The following is a 25,221-nucleotide window of genomic DNA, read 5'->3' as shown; positions in this document are numbered from 1 at the left end:
AACATCAGGGGCAGTAGATATGGCAGACCAGTCCAGAAGAGAGATGGCTGCTTGCAGTTCCTGGAAATCTGCCTGAGTGAACTGTCATACTCGCTGACGTTGAGACAACTCTTTGAGAATTGCCAGAGAGATGTTGACTTTCACATGCACCTGATAAGATTAATCAATCGCAGCAGAGGAAGAGCAGGAGACATTTGCAGGAATGTTTTTCATCATAAAGTCCAGAAGGGAGGATTTGCCATTGGGAGAAAACCAGGTGGGAAAGTTCACTGATTGAGTTGGCCCCATGGAGCAACAGAAGTCCTTTGCTGAAGTGCCATGGCTGGTGAGAGAGATACCACCACCCAGCCAAGTTGCATGGTGACAATTGAAATTGTCACATGTGAAGAGAGAGAGAGAGTTGGAATGAGTGGTTAAAAGTTTATCCATGTTGTCTGAGAAAGAGATATGTAGATGAAGTCGTCACTGTTCAGAAGATGGTACAACACACAGACGAACAAGAGGTGGGAGTGGAGGGGAAGTCGCAACCAAAGCTACTCCTGGGGAATGGGAGGTGTAAGATCAGCACATGGACAGTGAGAAATAGAATTATTGATGTAAAGTGAAGCAATTGGTTCACTTTGTCTGTCTGTCTGTCTGTCTGTCCACAAACGTCAATTTATGATCGAGGAACTACTTGATTTCAATTGAATGCCATATTTTGAACATTAATCAGACAACAAACCTGCAGCTATGCAGTCCTTTGACTCTGAATTTGTCCTGATTGCACATGCCTAGGTGGGGTGAGTGAGATAATTTCTTATTGTGTTTGTCTGGCAGTCAAATTAAATTGAAAATCATTCCAAACAGGAAACTTACTGTTTTTAGGGATGTCATAAAGGACACAAACAACAGGCATGAAAAACTAATGTAACATGTTAAATATGGTGATTTTTTTTTTAAACACAATTATCATCAATGGCGGTAAACTTCCAAATTTTGTTTTCTTCAACCTTTAAAATCTTTATTTTATTTCAATTGGATTATATACTTGAACACTGTAGAACACAAATCACATTATTAGCACTTCAAAAACTTTCCGTTTAACATTACTTGGATGGACAAATGATGACGGCATTTTACATAATCTTGACCAATCAAATTTATCGCTCGTACATTCTGCCCATGTCTGCATTCTGACAAATATGGCAGCACCTAGCGCTGTTTGTTTGGTGCATCTTTTTCTCAAAGACTGTTCCAAAATCTTCATTTTTCCGACATGAGTTTGCACTATCATAGCATGATATTTCAAAAAGTTGTGGACGAGTTGTGACAAAAAAATAGGTGGATGAGTTTGTCAGGTGACAAGAACAAGCCGATTCGATTTTGGTTCAGATCCAGATCCGGTTTCTCAGTGGGTTACAAATCGTAAACATGTTGTGCCGTACCTTCCAGTTGTTCCTTTCTTTTTTTAGGCCCATTCATTGCTGGTGCTGGTTGCTTAAGAATCATTCTGATACAATAGTTTGATCACACTAAAATGGGCATGTCTTGTTGATTTGTCATTTATCTCCAGGCTTTGTCACCCATTTAAGCATATGTTACACGATTCGCCATTTTCCTGTCATGCATCAGTACTTTTTGAAAAAATGCAACTGTCACATAAATATTTCTCCTTTTTCTTCTTTTCTTCTAGCTTTAAGGCTGGACAGATCAACGGAGACCTGCTCATATACCATGTTCTGCTCACCCTTAAACCTTTCTACGGCAAGGCCTACGACTTAGTATTAGATCTGACGCACACGGGCCCAGCCAATCGCTTCAAGACAGACTTCTTGTCCAAGTGGCTTGTCGTGTTTCCAAGTGCTGCATATGACAATGCTTCCTCCGTCTACCTTCACAACTGCAACTCGTGGGTGCGTGAATACACCAAGTACCACGAGAGGCTTCTGCTTGGTATCAAGGGCAGTAAGAGGCTGTTTTTTGTGGAATCTTTGGCAAAGCTTGGTGAATACATTGAACCATCATGCCAATGCTTGCCTGGTGGAACCTTGGCACTGGAGGAAGATCTAAAGGTGTTTGTAGGAGCTCTTCGCTTGTCACACAAAGACACAAAGGTCTCCATCAAGGTAAACAGTTAAGACTATTGTACAGGGAGGGGGTGTTGCACACAGGCTTTTTTTCCACATCACTTTTCCAAATTCCATTATCTTCTTTATTTACTGAAAAAAAAATAAAGAAATAAAACCAGATTAAAAAACAAACATTTTTGTAGACACTGTCGAGGCTCGTATGAGAGCTAACACACAGAACGTACAACGAGAGGAGCAGGAGACAAGAAAGGTGGGAGAGGGAAGGAAAAAACTCTGGAATAGAGACTGGAGATCTGTGGAAGGGAGAGGGATGGGGCGGAGTACACAGGGAAAACAAGATGGACACTACAGGGACTTTCAGGAAGGAAAGCAGGGAATTTGAAGGAGGTGGGATTGGGGTGGATTAGCGGGGGTAGAAAAGATCGTGGTTTTGGATGGGGGAAGAGAAGAGATGGTGGTGAACAGCTGTTTTGAAGACCGGGAAGGAAGAGTGGGATTGAAGAGAGTGTGGGAGTTTGTTCCAAAGGAGGGAAAAAAGAGGAATGAATGAGTGAAGGTGAGCAGTGATTCTTGATTTTGGTAGTTTTACCAGAAGGACTTTGCTGGCAGACCTTGAGCGCCCTGCGGAAATATGGAGGGGGACATGTCTCAGACAGAGTGGTGGGGGGGGGGGCGGGGGGCGAGGCCGGTGAGGAGATGGTAGAAGACACAAAGACCACCGACCTTCCTGCGGTGAGACAGTGAGAGACCCAAAGACTCAGCCTCATCGCGGGAGATACAAATGTTCCGAAATGCCTTGGTTTCCACAGCGTGAAGCCGAGAAAGGTGAGAGGCGGGAGCACCAGCCCAGAAGGGAGAGCAGTAATCCATCAGGCTGCTGACGAAAGCTTTGTACATGGTCAGGAGCTCAGGTGTGCCAAGGAAGGACTTTGCATGACGGAGGATTCCTAGTCGGCGACTGGCTTTGAAGGCCAATTTGGAAATGTGGCTTTCCCAGGAAAGATCATGGCAGAGAGTGAGACCAAGTAGCTTGATTGAAATGACTTCTTCAAGAGGATTGTTGATAAAGTAGATGGGGTGATGGGGGGGGGGGGTCCAGACGGTCCTTTCGGAGAGATATGGGACATTTTCACCAAAGCGGGCCAGGTAACGGTAAAGACGGTCCGAGAATTTTTATCAAGCATATATTGCCCAGTCAGTGCAGAGGCCTCATGGTGATCCTGCATTGCTGACATCATTTGAACATTTTTCTAGGCGTTACAAGGGGTTCAAGCACTATTTCGAGAATATCAAAGAAAGTTGATTTTTGAGTTTGTTCTTTACCGTTACCTGACCCACTTTTGTGAAAATGTCCAATATCGTGAGAGTGTGAGATTTGTCAGGGTTGAAAGACATGTTCCACATGTTGGACCAGCTTGTGATTTTATCCAGATCTGCAGAGTGAAGAGGCTGCTGCTTGCCAATCGGAGGGATGACAGATGATATGGCAGAGGGTGGAGTCATCAGCAAAGAGATAAAGAGGATTTTCCAGAGAGTCGGAGAGATCATTGATGAAACCAGAAAAAGAACAGGGCCCAGAACGCTACCTTGAGGAACTCCAGCCTGGACAGGAAGAGGGGATGAAAGAACTCCATTTAGGGCCACATGTTGACTGCAACAGGAGAGGAAGTCTGCGAGCCATGAGTGGAGATGGCTTTGGATACCATAGGAAGAGAGTTTGGTGAGCACGGCAGGATGCCAGACCGTATCAAAAGCACATGATATGTCTTGGGATATGGCTCTGATTTCATGTCTGGCTTTGAGGATTTCCATCCATTGTTGGGAGAGCAGAAGTAGCATATCCAGGGTGGAGTGACCTGATCTGAATCCAAATTGATGATCAGAAATCAAACCATTGGAGAAGAGGATGATGTAAAACCTGGTAAATAATGATAGAAATTTATGATAAAATTTAAGCTATTGGTTTTTATACGCCTGATATATATATATATATATATATATATATATATATATATATATATATATATATATATATATATATATATATATATATATATATATATATATATATATATATATATATATATATATATATATCTATCGGGGCGTATTATTGAAAATGGAATTACAATCTGTTTGCACTCTATTGTTAAAAATAATAATTGTATTGTAGTTGTCATTTCACCCTCTCCTTAGGTGGGTCCAACGGCTGTGCAGGTGACGTCGGTGGAGAAGAGCCGTGTGCTTGGCCAGGGAGTTCTGCTCAATGATGTATATTATGCCTCAGAAATAGAGGAGGTTTGCCTGCTGGATGACAGCCAATTCACAATAACGATCGCTAATCAGGTGAAAGTGAAGAATTGTTTGGAAATGCAGGGTGTCTTCAAAGTCTTGTCCCAGTTAAAAAAATTATTACAACCAAACCTGAACAAGACTTTGTGGACAGCCTGTATATAATCTTGCCACGTATTGCAATACGTATTGCACTTACTGGTGATTCTGATGTGTTAATCCGGGTACTAAATGAACAATACATATTTATTAATCTTGCTATCTATATGCTATACTTTACGAGAGATGCTTGTCTGTCTGTCTTTTTTGCTATTTTCTCAGAGATAGCCAAACGGATCTTCGTTAAACTTCCAGAGGTTCATCAGTGAGTGCCAGGGAGTGTTTTAGGGGGGGAAAAAAAAATAGAAATGTATATTTTTTAAAAGGTTGAATTATTATTATTAATTTTAATTGCTTTATAGTGCCTAAGCCTTTGTGGCTATGTGAAAGGTAATATTAAATGATCCCTGACCTCATTCCTTAGTGGGTGTTGGGAAGTATTTTAGGCCCCAAAAAAATATTTAAAAAAAAATTTTTTTGATTTGTTTTTTTTTCAAAATGCCAACAGGATTAGAACAGCACCGGGTAATGCCGAGTACCCCTGCTGGTATTAAATATGGCAATTCTTTGTATGTATGTCTGACAATCATAGAAAAAAAAAACAGTGCTGGGCCAATCTCCACCAAATTCTGTGTTGGTAGTAAGGGAATTCCATGTCAAGTGTACACATTTTTCAGCGAAATTTTGACACATCGTCTCAGATTTCACACTTTTTTGTGCAAGTGTTTGTATCCACGGTAAAACATTATGTGTCAATTTTCAGACCTGGGGGTCCATCGGGGCCCATTTTAGCCCCGCCCCCCAAATTTGGGCGCCCCCGGTTGACCCACAATCTTCCAGTGGCCATGTCACAGGTTGTAGTGGTCCGATTTGGATGATCTTGGTATCAAAATGCTCGTAAAAGCGAGATCTTTCGAATCGCGTAAAGTAAAATCACTCCGAAACAGTAATTCAAAAAGTTGTAGTTTGGGGCACCCTTTGACCTTGGGCCCCCGCCCCCCAGCCAAGCCGATGATCCCGATTTTTTTCGTGTGAGAATACCCCTTCATATACTCCAACACTTCAGCATAAATGAAAATGGGATCTCAATGGGTTCAAGTGTGATGATGGTTTTATTGTCCGGGGTCCACATATCACTAATTCTTGATTCGACATTGGGCGATGTTTGCCGTCATCGTTCCAATGACGTCACCTGCTGGCAGGCGACTTTATGTCTGAAATTGACAATCATCATCTCTGGACTATTATATATGTATAATATATGTATGTATGTATGTATGTATATATATATATATATATATATATATATATATATATATATATATATATATATATATATATATATATATATATATATATATATATATATATATATACATATATTGCATCATTTGCGAAAAATTATTTTGCCTATTGTGTCTATTGATTTTTAAGTGTACATTTTTAGGTCATCTCTACCGAGATGACCTAATAAAGCCGGACCAAATGTCCGTCCGTACATCCGTACGTACGTCCGTCAACAATTTTTCTTTCCGATCTTGATGAAACTTAGTATGTGGGTAGAGGTCGATGAGTGTTGCAAAACGATATAACTTTTGTCCGGGTTCAAGGTCAGGGACGAGGTCACGACGTCACAAAAGTTATAAAAATCGCCATTTTCAAAACCTATCTATTCTGCCATTCTACAAGATATTCGGCAACTGTTTATTGATTATGATAGTAAAACTATTATCTTGTATCTAACCGGACAGATTTTTGAATTTCCTTCCCGTTTGATCGTCATGTGATCTGGAAGATGGCCAAAAATGCTGATGCGATTCGCAAAGAAGGAAGGAAGGAGAAATGAAATATAAATATAAAACACATTTTTAGGCTTTTATATTTATACATTTTCCGCCGAAGGTGCAAAAGTTTCAAAACCCGAAATGTAAACATCGGCATTTATTTTCAAAATATAATTTCGTGCGCGCGCGCCAAAATGCCGAGTCATCTTTAACCAAACTGCGCAGTGGAACTGCGCAGTAGTCCGGTCATGGTGTCTGAGCAGTGGCCAGCGTGGTTCAGATTGACTGTGGTTTCTGGGGCGAAGGTGATTGTTAAGAAGTATGTCGGCGGTATAAATTCGAGTGACTGTATTGGTGATTTAATCACGCAACATCTTGACAACGAATATTCTGGCCGAACGATTGCATCAATTCAGTGCATCAGCAGGGATGATTCGCAGGCTCCTCTCGATCGTGCCGATATGTAACATAATCACCGGCGGACATAGGGCTGCAGGCTGTGGGGCGAGGCCACGGATCCCGGATTAGGGGATAAGTGATAAATTATGCTACATGCTTCAGGCTTTCTGATTAATATATCAATGAGTACATTCCATAATTAATGAATTAATAATGAATGAATCTGGCATACAAAATGTTTTTTCATACCTGACATGTTACTTTGTGCAGTGTCACGAAACTTCTGTGGAATTAATAATTAATGAATTTGCTTGCTCTAACGATTTTTCAAACCTCAATATCTCTATAAATACTTGACCAATTTTCATTCTGAAAGTTGCATTATAATCGGTAAAGAATAATCTACAGGATTATCATAATCTCCGAGAGCTAAGCCTATTTTTTTCGTTTTTTTTCTACAACCGGAAGTGAAATGTCCCCAGAGAGTGGACGGACCGGAAAACCACGTATTGCACTTACTGGTGATTCTGATGTGTTAATCCGGGTACTAAATGAACAATACATATTTATTAATTATGTCATTAGTAGTATTATCCTAGTGTATCTCTGTGAACTATTTCAATCTAAACGGTTACTTTGGACTGTTTCGCGTTTACCTGAACTGAACATTGAGAACTTGTGGTATTATAGAGATGACCGTTACCCCCACACGGGGGTAATTTTTTTGTATAACCATCATCGAATTAAGTTATAAATGGGCTAATCTCAGTTTTTGCAGTAAGCATGGCGACTGAAGATCGAAAGGAATTCCGAAAATACTGTTGCGATCCATTCAGCTGCCATAAAACGAAACAGCGAAAAGATCTTCGCAATGTGTCAAATGATTTGTTGATGAAATTTTCTTCAAAGGTGAAAAAAGATGACAGACTTTGTACTTCGTGCAGAAAAAAACTTTCTCAGTTTTCACCAGAGCGTATTGAAGAATCATCTTCGACCAGTTTGAAATTATCATCAGAAGGTAGTATCGAAGGCATTGCAGAATCTATTTCGACAGATGAGGACGAGGAGGTTTTTGAGTGAGAAGCAGAAGTTGACCTATTAAACCAGTCGTTATCAATGATCGGCGAAAGCCCATTCGACAAACGCAAGGTGGAAAGGAACCCAGTGTACATTCCTGAAAAGTGAAGTAAAGTGGAAGATTTTGTGCGAAAGAAATTAGAACTAGTTGCTGGACCAAGCACTGCAGAGAAAACACAAAATACAGCGTCAAAATGTGATGAAAACTGCATGCCAGAGGTGATCAAAAAGCCGGAAAGAAAAATACGTCGTTTCGAGCAGTTCAGAGCAAATACGTATACTGACAATACTTGCTAGGAATATGAGCATCAGAGGGATGATTAGTGAATTCAGTTGCTCCCAAAGAATGGCTGTGCAAGCCAAAATTTTAGAAAAAGAAAATGGTATACTATCATCTCCAAATCCCAAACAGGGTAAAATATTGCATGATAAAGTGAAATCCGCCGTAACCGAATTTTACCGAAGTGATGAAGTCAGCCGAATAATGCCGGGAAAAAAGGACTGTGTGGTGGTCAGGAATGAACATGGAAAAGACAAAATTCAAAAGCGCCTGGTACTAAACAATCTCAAGGAACTGTGTCAGAAATTCAGAGAAGAACCCTGGCTTGAAAGTTGGATTCGCGAAGTTCGCCATGCTCCGTCCCTCGGAGTGTGTCCTGGCCGGTTCAGGCGGTACACACAGTGTATGTGTATGGACGATACATCAAAATGTGAAACTCATGATGTTTGGTTCTAAAATGCCACAGATAGCCGAACTTCCTAGCTATCATCATGTGATAGCACGCATAGTTTGTAACCCAGCACAACCGGTATGTTATTTCAGAACTTGTGAAAGTTGCCCATCAATTGAAGACTTCAAAACCGAGCTACTGAGTGCTTATATACTAGAGGATATTGATGAAATTCAGTTGAAACGGTGGACATCCACCAACAGATCTGAACTGAGCTCCATGGGTCCTGCCTTTGGAAGAATTCATTAATCAATTCTGTGAACGCGTGGTGAAATTAGTCAGACATGATTTCATTGCCAAGACCCAATCTCAGTTTCTGAAAAATAAGAAAGACGAAATCGGTGAAGGAGAATTTGTCATTATTGGAGACTTCTCAGAGAACTATTCGTTTGTCGTACAGGATGCGGCCCAAGGATTCCATTGGAACTGCTCTCAAGCGACGATTCACCCCTGGGTTTACCATTTCAAATCGGATGATGGCAAATTAAACCACGATTCGTTCACTATTATATCAGAATGCAATACTCACGACGTTGTCTCAGTCCACCTCTTCCAAAGAATGCTCATTGAACACTTGAAATCTCGCTTTGGAAATGTAAAGAAACTTTACTACTTCTCAGAGGGTTGCGCTGGCCAATATAAGAATTGCAAAGCCTTCATAAACCTATGTCGTCACAAATCAGAGTATGGTATTGATGCAGAATGGCATTTTTTTGCCACAAGTCATGGCAAGGGCCCTTCAGATGGCGTGGGAGGTACAGTCAAACGAGAAGAAACACGTGAGAGCTTGCGTAGACCACAGTCAAATTATTTCTCCAAAAGATCTTTTCGCCTTTGCTGAAAATGGTTTGAATGAAATGGAATTCGGTTACGGGATCCAAGAGGCGCATGACGAGGAAGAACGAAATCTGGAAGAAAGGTTAAAAACGGCCAAAACCATTGCTGGAACTCAAAAACTTCATGCTCTCATCCCTATTTCTGAAACTGCTCTTCAAGTACGCGAATTCAGCCTTAGTGAGGAACACCGTATCGAGTCAGCTATTTCAAAATCTCCACCAACTTTTAACAGGAAACTCTCAGGTTATGTCACAGTGCACTATGATGGAAAATGGTGGCTTGCCTGCATCATGGAAGCCTTTCAGGACACTCATGAAGTGAAAGTGAATTTTCTTCATCCAAACGGGCCCGCAAATAGTTTATTTTTTCCTGACATTGAAGATCACTACACTTTAGACATTTCTGATATACTTCTTTCCGTAGAACCCAAAACTGCTACAGGTAGAACGTACACAATCAGTAAAAAAGAAACACAGCTGTCAAATAAAACATTGGTTGGCAAAAAATCTTGACTATAACATGCGAGGAAAAACTCTTACTCATACTCGTATCGCTTACAGTTCCTGCATGTGCATGTGGAAAATTTATGCACAATATACTGATATAGTGTATTGGAAATCTTGTGTTCAAATATTGTGCTATGTATTGTGGCGTATTGTGTGTCCAGCACTCGAGTCCCCGAACAATAAAACCATCATCACACTTGAACCCATTGGGATCCCATTTTCATTTATGCTGAGGTGTTGGAGTATATGAAGGGGTATTCTCACACGAAAAAATCGGGACCATCGGTTTGGCTGGGGAGCTGGAGCCCAAGGTCAAAGGGCGCCCCAAACTATAACTTTTTGAATTACTGTTTCGGAGTGATTTTACTTAAGGCGATTCGAAAGATCTCGCTTTTACAAGCATTTTGATACCAAGATCAGCCAAATCGGACCACTACAACCTGTGATTATGGCCTCTGGAAGATTGTGGGGCAGCCGGGGGCACCCAACTTTAGGGGCCCCTAAAATGGGCCCCGATGGGCCCACAGGTTTAAAAGTTGGTATTTTGAGTTTTTTCACCCAAGTGATTAAATGACCAACATATGGGGAGAAAATGAGGTATTGGTGTCGGGAGGGTGTGTGCACTTGACATAGAATGCCCCAGTATTTATTGTCAGGTTATGGGCACACCCCCCCCCCCCTTCAAGGAGGGGGGGGAGCGATGACTTACTATTTTCACTTGTACATGTGCCATAGTACAAGTGTTTTGCTGACCCCTGCTGTAGATGGGGGGATTACTAGCCACTGCACAAAATGCATTTGCCCCAACCCCCCTGCCCCCAAGCTGCTCTTGAAGGGAGCAGGTGTTTCTCGTGGTCCAAATGTATTGATGTCGAAGAAACTTAATCTGGAAAATAAGGACCAGCAGGTTTTAACTTTTCTTTTTCATGTCAGGATGGCTCATTTTTCATCTGGACTTGCACTAGTGAAATGCAGAGGCCCTTGATAGGGAACTCTCCCCACACTGTCTTCAGTATATATCAACAGGCCTGACCCATCCTCTTTATCTCATTGATCAGCATCTTGATTTTCAGCATATACATTAAAGTGGGAAGCATGTTATTATGGGTGTCGGTTCCCACAATAAAATTTTCTCAAAAATCGTTAATCCACTTGCATGTGAATGGAAATGTGTGGACAAGTCTAATTTGGAACAATCCTTATATTATGTATATTGAATGTTTGGTCTCCCAACGGTTTTTCTTTATATCTCACATTGATCTACGGCTCATGGAGGAGCTTTCTACATTGATCACATGCAGGACAAGGACATTAGCAGACATCGGTCTACCTTTGTGTGAATTATAAGGAGATTGGTCAACAATAAACAAGCACACATAGTATATAGGATTGTAAACTCGTTTCCATGCATCTCGAGCTTGTGGTTCACATTGAAATGACAACACTTTAATAATAAAATAATGTATTTTCTGCTATTGTATTACTAAAAAAATATGTTCTTTATCACTGATTTGTTCTTTCTCCATATTTAAATTTGTAATGACTTTTGTTTCCTGTATCAGTTTCTAAAGCCACCTCCTCCTCCCCCTCCTTTCTGCCTCAACGTTCATATCAATTCAGTTATCCTTCACGTGTCGTTTACATCCACAGGGCACACCACTTACTTTCATCCACCAAGAAAGTGAGGCAATTGTGCAATCGATCATTCACATCCGTACACGGTGGACATTGTCTCAACCCGACTCAATCCCCCAACACACAAAGATCCGGCCTAAAGATGTGCCTGGTACCCTGCTCAACATCGCACTTCTCAATCTGGGCAGTGCCGATCCCTGCCTGCGGTAATGCCTCTTGTTCTCTTGCACCATTTTTTTTGCTTCATCATCCGATCTTCACTTTTGTCATCATTCAGAAAAACCTTTGAACATCTTCGTTATATTCTGGTTTTGTCTTTCAAAAGCATCATTTTTGTTCACCAGCTCGGCCGCATACAACCTTCTGTGTGCTCTGACCTGCACCTTCAACCTCAAGATCGAGGGCCGGCTCTTGGAGACATCTGGGCTGTGCATCCCAGCTAACAACACGCTGTTCATAGTGTCGATCAGCCGCACACTCGCTGCTAATGAACCCCATCTCACACTCGAGTTCCTGGATGAGTGTATCTCAGGATTTGCCAAATCGAGTGAGAAAATTGACTTAAGCTCTCGGGTGTACCTTTTGTGTCCATTTCCTGATTATTTTTTTTTGTCTGGCATAGCTCTGCCTATGGGTTTTATTTTATTTTATGGGCAGCTGTTTTTTTTGTTTGATTGTTTGTTCACTTTTGAGATGGTGGCCTGAAAGTGCATTGTTAAACCTATTTTTAGATAAATTATCTATGTGCTCGTTAGCATGCCATCAATGGTAACTTTACCCTTGTTTCCATATGCAGGCATCGAGTTGAAACACCTTTGTCTGGAGTACATGACACCTTGGCTGGGAAACCTCGTGCGTTTCTGCAAACACGCGGATGAAACCCGCCGCCAGCGAGTCTGCGCTATCCTCGATAAACTGATAGCTACAACGATCCATGAAAAGCAGATGTACCCATCCATCCAGGCCAAGATCTGGGGCAGCCTTGGGCAGGTCTGTGGATTTGGCCAGTGACACCTGTTTTGCAGTATAGTGCTGTTATCATTATGGTAAACTCGTGTGGTAGTTTGTAAGATGTGTTCTGAAATATTTGAGCACTGTTACCTCTGCCACCAAAGGTGGACGGAGGTTATGTTTTCACCCTTGTTTGTTTGTTTGTTTGTTTGTGAGCAGGATATCTCAAAATGTTATGGACAGATTCGTACAAAACTGGTGGATAGGTTGGGTGTGTGAGAAGGACGAAGTGATAAGATTTTGGTGAAGATCTGAATCTGGATCCAGATACTATAATTGTAAAGTGATTCTTCACCATTGAGAAATAGGGCTAAAAACGATATGTAGCATGATATCTCAAAACGTTGAGGATGGATTTAGACAAAACTTGGTGGATAGGTTGGGTGTGTGATGAGGAAGAATTAATTCCATTTTGGTGAAGATTTTAATCTGTATCCAGCTTATCAGTGGGGCACAAAATGTAAACTGTTCAGCTTGGTGGAGGTATGAGCTTTACTGAGTGTCATTCTAGTTTTTTGTGTACAAAGTCAAGGCTGGTGGAAGAACTAAAACACAGAATGGATCAGGACGCAACAAAAACAAAAGGAACAGTTGAAAGAGAGGGGGGCACCAACAGCAGGGTTGAGATACAAAATAAATGGGGACAGACGAATAAGGGATGTGGGGAAGAATGAGGGGCAGTGGAGACCACACAGGGTGGACAAGATGAATACAGAAGCCAACTTCAAGGAAGGAACAACTGGAAAATCGGATAAAGTTGAGAAGAGTGGGAGAACAATACTTCTTATACTTAAAGATACTTATACTAAACAATACTTAAAGAACAAAAAAAGAAGTGAATGAGTCAGGCGGTGTCAAAACAGACAGAATTTTCACGGCGGCTCTCCGAGAAGTAGGCCTGAGCAAACACAGACTAAAATTCAACAATACAGCACAACATGGTATGATTTAACAAGCAAGATTTGATAAAAACACAAACGGCAACACAGAGACAACAATACAAGAAAGACATGACAAATCTGGTCTGGAAAACCTAGCCTTGATGAAGTAGATGGAGCAGCTGCCAACCGAACCTACACGTGAGCAGACCCGGAACCGGAATTTCGATTAGCGATTTGATTAGCTATTTTGAAGTCTCCGTCATTGTTAATCTCAGAGTCATCATTGTGCACAGCTGCTTCCCAATTCCATATCCGGGCAATGCATGACGTCATCGCCGGGCGCCGAAGAAAGGGAGTACTCAGTGTTTACTCAGTTTGTTTATTTTCTTGTGATTCTTTCTTGTTTGTCTGGGCAATATCTCAGCCATCCTTTGAGCTATGAAGCTGAAATTTTGGGACCAAAGTGAAGATGTGCTTTGGCAAAAACGTTATTTAATCATTTCTTTTTTGATGAATCAATTACTTGATTGATTACTTAATTATCATCGATTTATTAATTACTTTTTATTTTCTTTCTCATCTGGGCAATATCTCAGGCACCTTTTGAGCTAGGAAGCTGATATTTGGACACTTGTCGACCTATTCACGTTCCGATTCACGTTAAAATATAACAATCGATATAAATGAGCTGTTTCTTGGTCATAAACTGAGAAGACAGATTGACGGACATGAATCAGTTGCTTAACCCCGCTTTTCACTTTGTGTGCGCGGGGTAATATTTAATTGTACGCTATTGTTATATAAATTCATTATGTATCAACCATCCTTCATTCTTTATTTATCCCATCTTGCCTTTGGAACTCTATGCTCCGTTCCCATTTTCCCCTGTCTGTTTTGTCAAAGAACAATAACTTCGAATTGTATCCTTTCTTCTAGTTGTCCCCTTTCTTTTGCTTCTGATGACTGAAAACCTCATAACTGTGGTGTGGTAAAACTGATTGAGTTCAATCGAGACATCCAATCAGTGCCACAATGAGCATTGTTTATTTTTGTGGGTATTAGTCTAGGGGCTTGTGTATTCCTATGGGGTTGAAATGTTTCTTTTGTTTCATGTGTCAAAATATTTTATTTATAATGCCATTCAATAAAAAACATGGGCACCAGTTTTTTAAAACACATTCATGTAATTTTATTGCATATATAGAATTGACCGATATGACATTAAAATTCGATTACACAAGTAATGTCTATATTGTGGGGAAATTTACCAGTACTTCATATACTAATCAGTGATGTGGCTCAGCAAGTGAATGTCAGGCGGTTCCGGTTCCGGTTTTGTAGCAGCGAGAGGTCTCCTTCAGGGCTCCCTGCTGACGTTCTCAAAGCTAAGTTTCCGGTTGTTATTTGTCCCGTTTTAACTGTTTAATTTTCTCACCTACATGTTACTGTGTGTTGCTCGTTCGGTTTTGTTTCAAAAATCGTGCTATTTTGTGAGTATTTTTGTCGACGTTCTTACCTGGTGCTTGAGGCCTAGGCCTAGGCTTGAGGCCTACCGGTTCCACTCGGTGTTCGATCGTTTTTTTATTTTTGTTTGTTTGTTTTTTCTCCCCATTACCTTCAATTTCTATCCTCCCCATTACCTTCAATTTTGATCCTCCCCACTTTCCAAACATCCCCCATTCTCCCAACTAATCTCTTTCTTATCTCAAAAAAAACAAACAAAAAAAAACCCCACAACAACAACAACACGCTCACCTTCTCCCGATTCTGCTTCTTCTTCTTCCTCTTAACTTCCTCCTCGTCTTCTTCCTCGATTTTTTTTTTTTTTTTTTACACTTCCATGACCTACTCTGTTGAACTCTCTCATACATTATTTTTAACAACAAAAACGATCTTATAATGCTTCATCTTCCTCTCTCACACATGTGGTACTCTTTACTGTTTCACAACCCAGGTCAAAAAACCAGTAAAGACCAGTAGCTTACTGGTCAACTGGTACCAGTTGAAAACCAGTAGCCAACTGGTACCAGTAAAGCCAGTTGGTTTCTTACTGGTTTTAATATGGAAATTGGAATTACCAGTTGAAATACATGTATTTAACTAACTGGTATCAACTGGGACCAGTACATTGTAACTGGTATCAACTGGGAGACCAGTACATTGCAACTGGTATCAACTGGGACCAGTACATTGCAACTGGTATCAACTGGAACCAGTAAGACTTTAACTGGTACAAATATGAGCTACTGGTTTTTTCAACTGGGAAATTGGAATTCTGACTGAATTTAACTGGTACCAGTTGAAACCAATAGAGACCAATTAAAGACCAATTAGAACCAATAGAGACCAGTTGAAAATGTGTACTGGTTTTAACTGGTTTTTCGACCTGGGAATGCACTACTCTTCTGCTATTTTAACAGACTGCTCTCATTTCGACCTCTCCTTCATTCCTTGCCTAAAAAATCCAACTATTACAGCGCTTCTTCTCTCCATGCTCTGAATTCGCCTTCATTGCATCCATCAAGAATTGTGTTAAATCGCATCTCTGACCTAAAACTTTTAAAAACCACAGTTTGCCATGGATGCTCGCTTTCCATCAACCATTCTTTTTTTCCAACTTCAGTACCAACTCACCCCCCTCACCCCTCACTCTCACTCTCAAAGCAACCATCCCACTCTTCTCCCTGCAAGCTTCCCTCTCACGTCTCTCAAAAATTCCCCGCTCACCTGTCTCCGACCTTTCATCCCCCTCACTCTTCCTTCTCAAAGTTGCCCCCCTCTCATCCACCAACCTGCCTCCCTCCACTGCCCTCTCACCTCCATCTCTTCACTCCACCTCCTCAAATCCTCAACTGCCTTCTTCCTTGTCTCTTGTCCCCCCTCTCCCCCAGCACCACAGAGCCTTTTCTCCTCCTCATTCGGCCCCCTCCCCTCGCTATTCTGCAATACCCCACACTCCTTCAGCAACCTTCCTTACCTGCCCCCCTCGTCCCTTGTCCTACCCTCCCCCTCCCCCTCCACCTCCTGCACCCAAAGCCTCCTCCCCTTCCTCTTCATTAAAAGTGTGGACCTCAAATATCCGGGGCCTTCGCTCAAACCTTTCAGATCTTTCCATACAGGTTGCCACTGACAAACCAGACATTATCTGCCTAACAGAAACTTTCCTCTCCCAAGACGTGTCTGACTCCCAAGTATCTCTCCCTGGCTACTCCCTCTTACGGTATGACAGACCTGAGCCTCGTCCTGGTGGAGGTGTTGCTCTCTTCATCAAAGACTCTATTCCTCACTCTCCATGCACTGCTCTCACTCCCCCACACCCCCAGGAATACCTCTGGCTTCGGCTTCCCCTCCACTCCCACCTCATGTTTATATGTGTACTGTACCGTCCACCGAACAGTGATGACTCCATCTACACCTCACTATCCGAAAACATGGACAATCTTCTATCTTCTCATCCAAACTCTCTCTTCCTCTTATGTGGTGACTTCAATTGTCATCACGCCAGTTGGCTAGGTGTGGGTACCTCTCTCACCTGCCATGGCACCTCAGCAAAAGCTTTCTGCGACTCATTGGGACTGACTCAATCGGTCAACTTCCCGACCCGGATCTCAACCAATGGTACTCCATCTCTTCTGGATCTGATTTTGACAAATTTCCCTGACAATATCTGCTGCTCTTCCTTCGCTCCAATTGGTTCTTCTGACCACGTCCTTGTCAAAGTGGACGTCTCTCTGGCTGTTATCAGAGAACCACCTCACCGCCGTCGAGTCTGGCATTTCACTCAAGCCGACTGGCAGGGTCTCCGAGCAGCCATCAAACTTACAGACTGGTCTCCTATCACTACTTTCTCAAACATCAACTCATCCTGGGAATTCTTTCAAAGAAACTTGCTCTCCCTCATGCACAGATTTATCCCCTCTCGTGTTCAGTTGTCTTACCCTTCCTCCCGCCCTTGGTTTACTGAAGCATGTGGCGAGGCAGTTGTCCTGAAACAACTTGCCTTTGCCTCATGGAAAGCAAACCCAACTGAGGGCAATCTCAGTTCTTTCCACAAAGCTTGGAACAAGTGTGTATCTACCCTCAGGAGAGCCAGAAAACAACATCTTTCTCATCTCAAGTCTGAACTCTCAAACCTCTCTCCCTCCTCAAAATCCTGGTGGCGTTTAATCAAATCTGTTTCTGGTGTATGTTCCCCCTCCATCCCCTCCCTTACCTCAAATGGCCGCACTGCTGATTCCACACGTGATAAAGCTGAATGTCTAAACTCGGTGTTTGCAGCTAAATCTTGTGTCCTAAACCCATCACTATCTCTGCCCACTTTACCCAGTCGCACCCAACTGTCCCTGGACTCTGTATCCTTTTCTCCTGACAAGGTGGAGAGCTTGCTTTCAAACCTCGAGTCAGATTCTGCAACCGGTCCAGACGGCATCAGCCCACGTGTCCTCAAAGCCTGCTCTTCTGCTCTTGCTCACCCTCTCTCTGTTCTATTCACCCTCTCATTTGCCCAAGGTCATCTGCCATCTGCTTGGAAATCTGCTAACATCACTGCCCTGCATAAAAAGGTGCAAAAACAGATCCCTGTAACTACAGACCAATCAGCCTTCTCCCAATCATCAGCAAGGTGATGGAATCCATCATCGCTTCAGACATGAAATCCTTCCTCTTCTCCAATGGCTTGATTTCCAATCATCAATTTGGTTTCAGACCAGGTCACTCTACCCTGGATATGCTGCTTCTGCTCTCCCATCAATGGATGGAGGTCCTCAATGCCAGACAGGAAATCCGAGCCGTATCCCTGGACATATCACGTGCTTTTGACACAGTCTGGCACCCTGCCCTACTCACCAAACTCTCTTCCCATGGTATTCAAGGCCATCTCCACTCATGGCTCGCAGACTTCCTCTCCTGTCGCAGTCAACGTGTGGCCCTAAATGGAGTTCTTTCATCCCCTCTTCCTGTGCAGGCTGGAGTTCCTCAAGGTAGCGTTCTGGGCCCTGTTCTTTTTCTGGTTTTCATCAATGATCTCTCGGACTCTCTGGAAAATCCTCTATTTCTCTTTGCCGATGACTCCACCCTCTGCCGTACCATCTGTCATCCCTCAGACCGGCAAGCAGCAGCTTCTTCGCTCACTGCAGATCTGGATAAAATCACAAACTGGTCCAACACGTGGAACATGTCTTTCAATCCAGACAAATCTCACACTCTCACTATGTCTCTTCGAAAGGACCGTTTACAAAACCCCCCATCCACTTTCTCAACAATCCTCTGGAAGAAGTCTTTTCTTTCAAGCTTCTAGGTCTCACTATCTGCCATGACCTTTCCTGGGAAAGTCACATTTCCAACCTCGCCTCAAAAGCCAGTCGCCGACTGGGAATCCTCCGTCGTGCTAAGTCCTTCCTCGGCCCTCTTGAGCTCCTGACCACTTACAAAGCTTTTGTCCGTAGCCTGATGGAGTACTGCTCTCCCCTCTGGGCTGGTGCTCCTGCCTCCCACCTTTCTCGGCTTCACACTGTCGAAACCAGGGCATTTAAGATCATCGGCATCTCCCGCAATGAAGCTGAGTCTTTGGGCCTCTCACTCAATCACCGCAGGTTGGTCGGTGGTCTTTCTGTCTTCTACCGACTCCTCTCCAGCCTTGCCCCCCCTGCTCTCTCTGCGATTTGTCCCCACCACATTTCCACAGGGCGCTCAAGGTCCGCCAACAACCCCCTTCTGGTAAAACTACCAAAATCAAAAATCACTGCTCATCTTCACTCTTTCATTCCTCTTTTTTCCCGCCTTTGGAATAAACTTCCTCACTCTATTCTTTCCCATTCTTCCCTCCAGGCTTTCAAAACAGCTGTTCACCACAACTTCTTATCTTCCCCCATCCAAATCCTCGATCTTTTCTACCGCCGATAATCCACCCAAACCCACTTCCTTCATTTCTCCTGCTTTCCTTCCTGAAAGTCCCTGAAATGTCCATCTTCTCTTCGCCATGTTCCCCGTCCCATCCCCATCCCCCTCCCTTCCACAGTTCACCTAATGTGTCTGTTCCCCACTGTTTTGTCCCTTCCACTCCCGCCCCTCTTGTCTCATGCCTTCTTGATGTGAGTTGTGTGTTAGCTCTCATACGAGCCTCGACCAAGGTATACAAAAAAAACAAAAAAAAAACATTACATCTGTAGATCTACAAGCTTAAAGCTTCATCACCATCTTCATCACTGTGGTAGTCGGATACAGGCATGTCTCGATTCTCACATACTGCGTCACCAAGCTACACATGTCTGTGCAATGCAAATTCTGCTTTATGCATGAGCAGATTCTTGATGTGAAGTTTCCTTTGCACCTGCATTTGACTAGTTCCTATAATCGACTGGGGTGCTGGCAAAGCTGTTGTCGAGACTGGAAGTAGCTGCTTGCCTTCCTGATGCCAGCCGTGTAATGTTGGCTCTGGCAGCTTAGGAGATGCAATTCCACATTGCTTCCCTATCATAGCAATGTAGTTTGCACTCATAATAATTTGCCTCATTGCTGGTCAAGTCAGTTCTCATCAGTAAACTGGCGTTTACTAAAGCGGAACCTTCTCATTTCTTTAACTGATGTTATTGATGTGCCAGGTCTATATATTTGGCATGTGTAGCCTTCGATGGTGTTGTAGTCACTTTATTGGAGCTGTGGTGTTGTGTCAAGATTAGAAAATGCCTGTTGAACTGCAACACTAACTTTATGAAAGGATTTCCAACAGGCCAACTTTGACTTCCCACAGAATGTACCAGTTTGGTCACAGCCACAAAAGTGTGAAATCCAGGAAGCCCAGAAATACATTGAGCGCAACTGAATGAATCGACGCTTGTTTCCTGTGCCAGCAAGGTTTGGTGTGTCTGGACATAAGTCACGGTAGCACCACAAAGCAATCAAAAGCACATCTGCATCCACGCTTTGTATGCATAATGGCTTTACACCCTTCTTTGGTGCATCAATTGCATGCAGAAACATTCTGGTATCTGCTTCCTCCTGTGTACTGTTGAGGTGATTGACAGAGAGCTTGTTGGACTTTGCTTCCAAGTTCATGGTTGTGACATAAACTCGTTCTGAGGTTTTATGGACCTTGAGAAGACACATTGCCAGATACAGAGATAGCTTTTGCTTATTTATGTTGCTGTCAAGGAGTTCCTTTAGTGTTGTCTTCTCAATGACAGCATCATCTGAAATGTGGTGTTCAATGGTTCTGCTGCTTTTTTGTCAAGTTTGGCATGTCCTTTCCTTCAGTGAATTTGGAATGTCATACCTGTTGAAAATGACACGTACTTCATCAAATCCTGCTGACTTTCGTTCCACAACATCTATAGAATGGTTTTCTAAGTGCTTTCCAGTCCTAATCCATGTCGGCTTTCCCATTGCCTTGACAACGGTCATGCCATCAATGATGGGGACTCGACCTGCTTGTTGCTCATCTGTGAGAGTTGCTTCTGGAGCCAAGCCCTCCAGAATGGACATACACTTGCTATTGGCTCTGCAGGGCCGGATGGTGCCATCAAATGCAAAAGGGGAGCATGGAAACTCTAACCCTAACAGCTCATAATAACAGCCCATGTATAAGGGGAAACAACAGAGAGAGAGAGAGAGAGAGAGAGAGAGAGAGAGAGAGAGAGAGAGAGAGAGAGAGAGAGAGAGAGAGAGAGAGAGAGAGAGAGAGAGAGAGAGAGAGAGAGAAAGAGAGAGAGAGACAGAGAGAGAGACAGAGACAGAGACAGAGACAGAGACAGAGACAGAGACAGAGACAGAGACAGAGACAGAGACAGAGACAGAGACAGAGACAGAACGAGAGAACAGGTGATATTCTGAGAAGTAAGGGAGGTAGAGTCAGAGTTTGAGAAATGGGATAATCAAGAGAAAATGATCCACATGTTGATTTAGACCTGTGGTCAAGGGGGTGGGGGGAGGGCTATATGTTCATGTTTTGGATCTTTTGCAAAAGAGGGGAGGGAAAGTGCCCACTGTGCTCCTCATGAATCTGTCAATACATGGGCTGCAAAAATATTTCTTGTAGCTATCACATGATCAAATATATAGGCATGTTAAGTGATGAAAAAAAAAATATATATATATATATATATATATCAGATTTTGACATCACATCGGTCATTCATGAATATGCATGAAAATTACCGAAATTTCATGTGAAAAAATTGGTGCCCATGTTTTTATTCACTTATTTACATGATAAATATAATTGATTTGTGCAGAAAATACAAAATAAACATTCCAGGCCCATGGGGGCCACATCTATACAGGCCCCTGGACTATATTGCTTGGAGTGCAATGGTTTGTGTAATGCCATGGTGTTGTGTGATTTAGATAACCGATCTCTTGGACGTGGTACTGGACAGCTTTATGCGGACGAGTGCAACTGGTGGTTTGGGCTCAGTGCGTGCAGAGGTGATGGCTGACACCTCTGTGGCTCTTGCTTCTGGAAATGTTAAACTTGTCTCAAGCAAGGTACTTGTTCTTCAAAGCTCAACTTTTTGAACTTTGGACTTCCCAGCTTTTCACTTTCACTCTGATTCATGTTATTCCCCAAAAGCCCCATCTTTCCACTCTTTTTAAATATTTTTTTTTATTTCTAACAATTCTGCATGAACTATCTTGTGTTATTGATGCAGGTCATTGGGCGGATGTCAAAGATCATTGAGAAGACCAGCCTATCCCCAACTCCAACTTTGGAGCAGCACCTCATGTGGGACGACATAGCCATATTGGCTCGTTATCTCCTCATGCTGTCCTTCAATAATTCTTTAGACGTCGCCACGCACCTTCCTCATCTCTTCCATGTGGTCACGTTGCTTGTGGCAACCGGCCCGTTGTCACTCCGTGCATCAACCCACGGCCTTGTGATCAATGTTATCCATTCACTCTGCACTTGCTCTCAACTCAACTTCAGCGGTATAATCCTGTCTTCTCTGCCTTGCTATGATCTACTTCATCTTGAAACGGCATCTAAGATTCTAAGCGATGTTTCCTTCCTCTTTTCTTTTTTTTTCCTTCCCCAGAGGAAACAAGGCAGCTTTTGAGGCTTAGTGTGACTGAGTTCTGCTTGCCTAAATTCAAGCTTCTCTTCGGTATTAGCAAGGTTAAGTCTGCTGCTGTAATCGCATTCCGCTCCAGCTACAGGGATCGGTCGCTTTCTCCTGGTGCTTATGAAAGAGAGCCTTTTGCTCTCTCTTCACTCGAGCTTCTCACCGATGCTCTTATAGAAATAATGGAGGTGAGTTTGAGCAATGTTTGAGTGAATCGGTTGTTGAGAAACATTTATGGCTCAATATTGAGTAAAGGTCATGAGGAGTATCATGTGACGCATCCTTTTTCTTTCTTTCTTTCTTCCCTTGTTTTGATTTGTAGATGTAGTATGTCAATGCTTCTCTTTAAATGACTCTCTATGAATAGGTTTCTTTTGAAACAGTTATAACTGATGAGCCTGGAGTGGTGAGATCTATCAGTTACGTCGCTACAGTACTTCACCTCTACATTGTGTGTGTGAAAGGGACTTCCTAGTTCTTTGTTCGTGAGAGACGGTGTGTTTGTGCGTTTGGAGGAGGGGTGCTTTTGAATGGTTATCTAAGGCTCATGGAGGATCTTGTACATATAGCACATGCAGAACAAGTACAAGGACGTCAGGAGTCCTTGGTGTACATTGACCTGAATTACTAGGACATTATCAGACAATGGACAAATCAACGTGGCATGTGAGATTTGAAATCTTGTGATATTTGAAATTAGCTGTGCTCAGACGAGTATGTCAAACAGGCCAACATTTTAAAGGAAATGAAACCAGAATTTTAACTTCATTGAGAAAATGACTTTTACATCAGACAAGACATCTCTGCATAACAAATATAGAGAACTTGTTTTTTTTTGACTCGCCCACAATGAGCTGTAAAACTAAATGGTGATGAGTTTCCCTTCAAAATGTACTCACAAGTGCGTCGCTTTTTTTTTCTATTCTATTTTTTAATTAAAAAAAAAAATTGTTTAATTGTTTTTTTGACAAGTTAAATGGAGCAGGGCAAAGTGATGTTTTATATCTCCTTATAAATATAAAGATACTTGGTGAAGGAGTGGGAACATGCCACAGATTGAATTAGTGAGATGCAAATGGGGGAAGGGGATTGGGGAGGAGGAGGGGAAGGCAAATATAATATGTATATATATATCTTCATTTTTATTGGTTTAATATTACACTCCAAGTCATGTGTGTTCTTTAGTCTTTAGTAACAGTGACTACCCCCCACTTGATATGTAACGTTTGCTGAAAATTCATTGAAAGGGCAAAATGTAGTTTGTTAGAGCAGTGGCAATGATGTATTGGGTAAATGCACCAAACTTTTGAAAGGTAAATGTATTTTGCTTTTTGTTGGAATTGCCACTTTAGTACTTACCTCCTCCTCTTCCATCATGTCTACATCCAGGCATGCATGACTGACCAACCAAGTTGTAGGTGGTTGGAGCAATGGATCGAGTTGGCACAGAAGTGAGTACAGTTTGGGGAGGGAGATAATTGAAGAAAGGAGGAATTGCTAGGTGGGGGTGTTGTAGTAAAATTGGATGTGGGTGGAGAATTGAGATTATGGTTGCCCTGACATGAATTATTGGTTTTTTTACTGTGCATTTTTTACGAAACTTACTTTCTATTTTCAGATGTATTCTTTCAACAAATCACACAATCTAATTCATGAGCACATCGTAGGATGAACGAGAATGTCACTCGTTAGAGCGCATACCTCCGCCAGGCTGAACAGTTTACGTTTTGTATCCCACTGATAGGCCGGATCTGGGTCTGGACCTGAACCTGAACCAAAAATCGAATCGGTTTGTTCTTGTCACCTAACCAACTCATCTACCAGGTTTTGTCATAACCTGTCCACAACTTTTTGAAATACAATATTATGATATTCTCGTTTTGGCCTCCATCTCTCAATGGTGAGAGAAAAACTTTCATATACAGATTAGGATCGTCATTAAAATCCAACCGATTTGTCCTTGTCAGACAACCAACATGTCCACCAAGTTTAGTCTGAATCCGTCCACAACTTTTTGAGATATCGTGCTATGAATGTTTTTTGGCCCTATCTCTCGATGGTGAAGAATCACTTAAAAAATTGTTGTATCTGGATCTGGATCTTCACCAAATTCTAATCAATTCATCTTTGTCATACACCCCACCTGTCCAAATTTCGTCTGAATTCATCCATAACTTTTTGAGATATACTGCTCACAGACAGACAAACAAACACACAGGAGTGAAAACATAACCTCTGTCTGCCTTCGGTGATGGGGGTAATGAAACTGAAGGAAGGGCTGACAACCGAAACCTTAATTGTTTATGATCTAATTTCTCACTTCCAGCTATTTTATTTTCTCTTTCTTTCCATTGCTTTGTAACCTAGGTTTGCATTCCAGTTCAACCCCTCTCTCCAACCTCGAGCCCTCGTCGTGTTCGGCTGCATCAGCCGCTCGGCGTACCCACGGCACATCAGGAAGATCCTCCAAATCCATTGCAAGGTCGGTTATTTAAAAGTACTTTTTGAAAACTCTCCAGTCCGACTCCGAGTTGATAATGCTTCGTTTCATATGTTGATGTTGATAATGCTTCGTTTCATATGTCATATGTTTTCTCATTTCAAATTGTAACTCCATCAAAGTCAGGTAATAACTTTCTATGCAAACTCTTCTTTCCTTTGTTTCAACATGTTGTTACATTTATTTAATTTATCTCGAAATCCTCAAATAAATGCATTCTAAACGAAAGTGTGCAGGCCCAAGTCCTGCATTTGCTTTTTTTCAACTCTGGTGACTTGTTTTTCTTTATTTGCTGTGGAATGTGACCAGTACGTCATATTCTTCTCTATAAACTGCTG

General features: G+C 42.2%; 1 protein-coding gene and 1 long non-coding RNA gene across 10 annotated transcripts in view; one reads left to right on the top strand and one right to left on the bottom strand.

The window, feature by feature from the left end:
• The window catches only part of LOC147026073 (uncharacterized), a 390,674-nt gene that overhangs the window by 198,024 nt on the left and 167,429 nt on the right, over positions 1–25,221 (bottom strand). The window lies entirely within an intron of this gene.
• NF1 (neurofibromin 1) overlaps positions 1–25,221 on the top strand; it is a 244,393-nt gene that overhangs the window by 188,207 nt on the left and 30,965 nt on the right. For all 9 annotated transcript variants that reach the window (XR_015058106.1, XR_015058105.1, XM_085881092.1 and 6 more), the window contains 10 exons: positions 1,676–2,108; positions 4,269–4,418; positions 11,448–11,638; positions 11,777–11,979; positions 12,229–12,422; positions 21,665–21,805; positions 21,970–22,249; positions 22,357–22,571; positions 23,773–23,834; positions 24,751–24,865. Coding sequence is in view for 7 of the 9 variants with exons in the window: in XM_085881092.1 (XP_085737218.1) it covers positions 1,676–2,108; positions 4,269–4,418; positions 11,448–11,638; positions 11,777–11,979; positions 12,229–12,422; positions 21,665–21,805; positions 21,970–22,249; positions 22,357–22,571; positions 23,773–23,834; positions 24,751–24,865 (1,984 nt within the window). In the remaining 2 variants the exon portion in view is untranslated. The remainder of the gene's footprint in view (positions 1–1,675; positions 2,109–4,268; positions 4,419–11,447; positions 11,639–11,776; positions 11,980–12,228; positions 12,423–21,664; positions 21,806–21,969; positions 22,250–22,356; positions 22,572–23,772; positions 23,835–24,750; positions 24,866–25,221) is intronic.

The sequence above is a fragment of the Eptatretus burgeri genome, chromosome 5 (genome assembly GCF_056783735.1).
Source record: "Eptatretus burgeri isolate ZD-2024b chromosome 5, Ebu_testis_v1, whole genome shotgun sequence".
NCBI classification, from domain to species: domain Eukaryota; kingdom Metazoa; phylum Chordata; class Myxini; order Myxiniformes; family Myxinidae; genus Eptatretus; species Eptatretus burgeri.
Note: the sequence above shows the minus strand (reverse complement) of the source record. Positions and strands in the feature narration are given on the sequence as shown.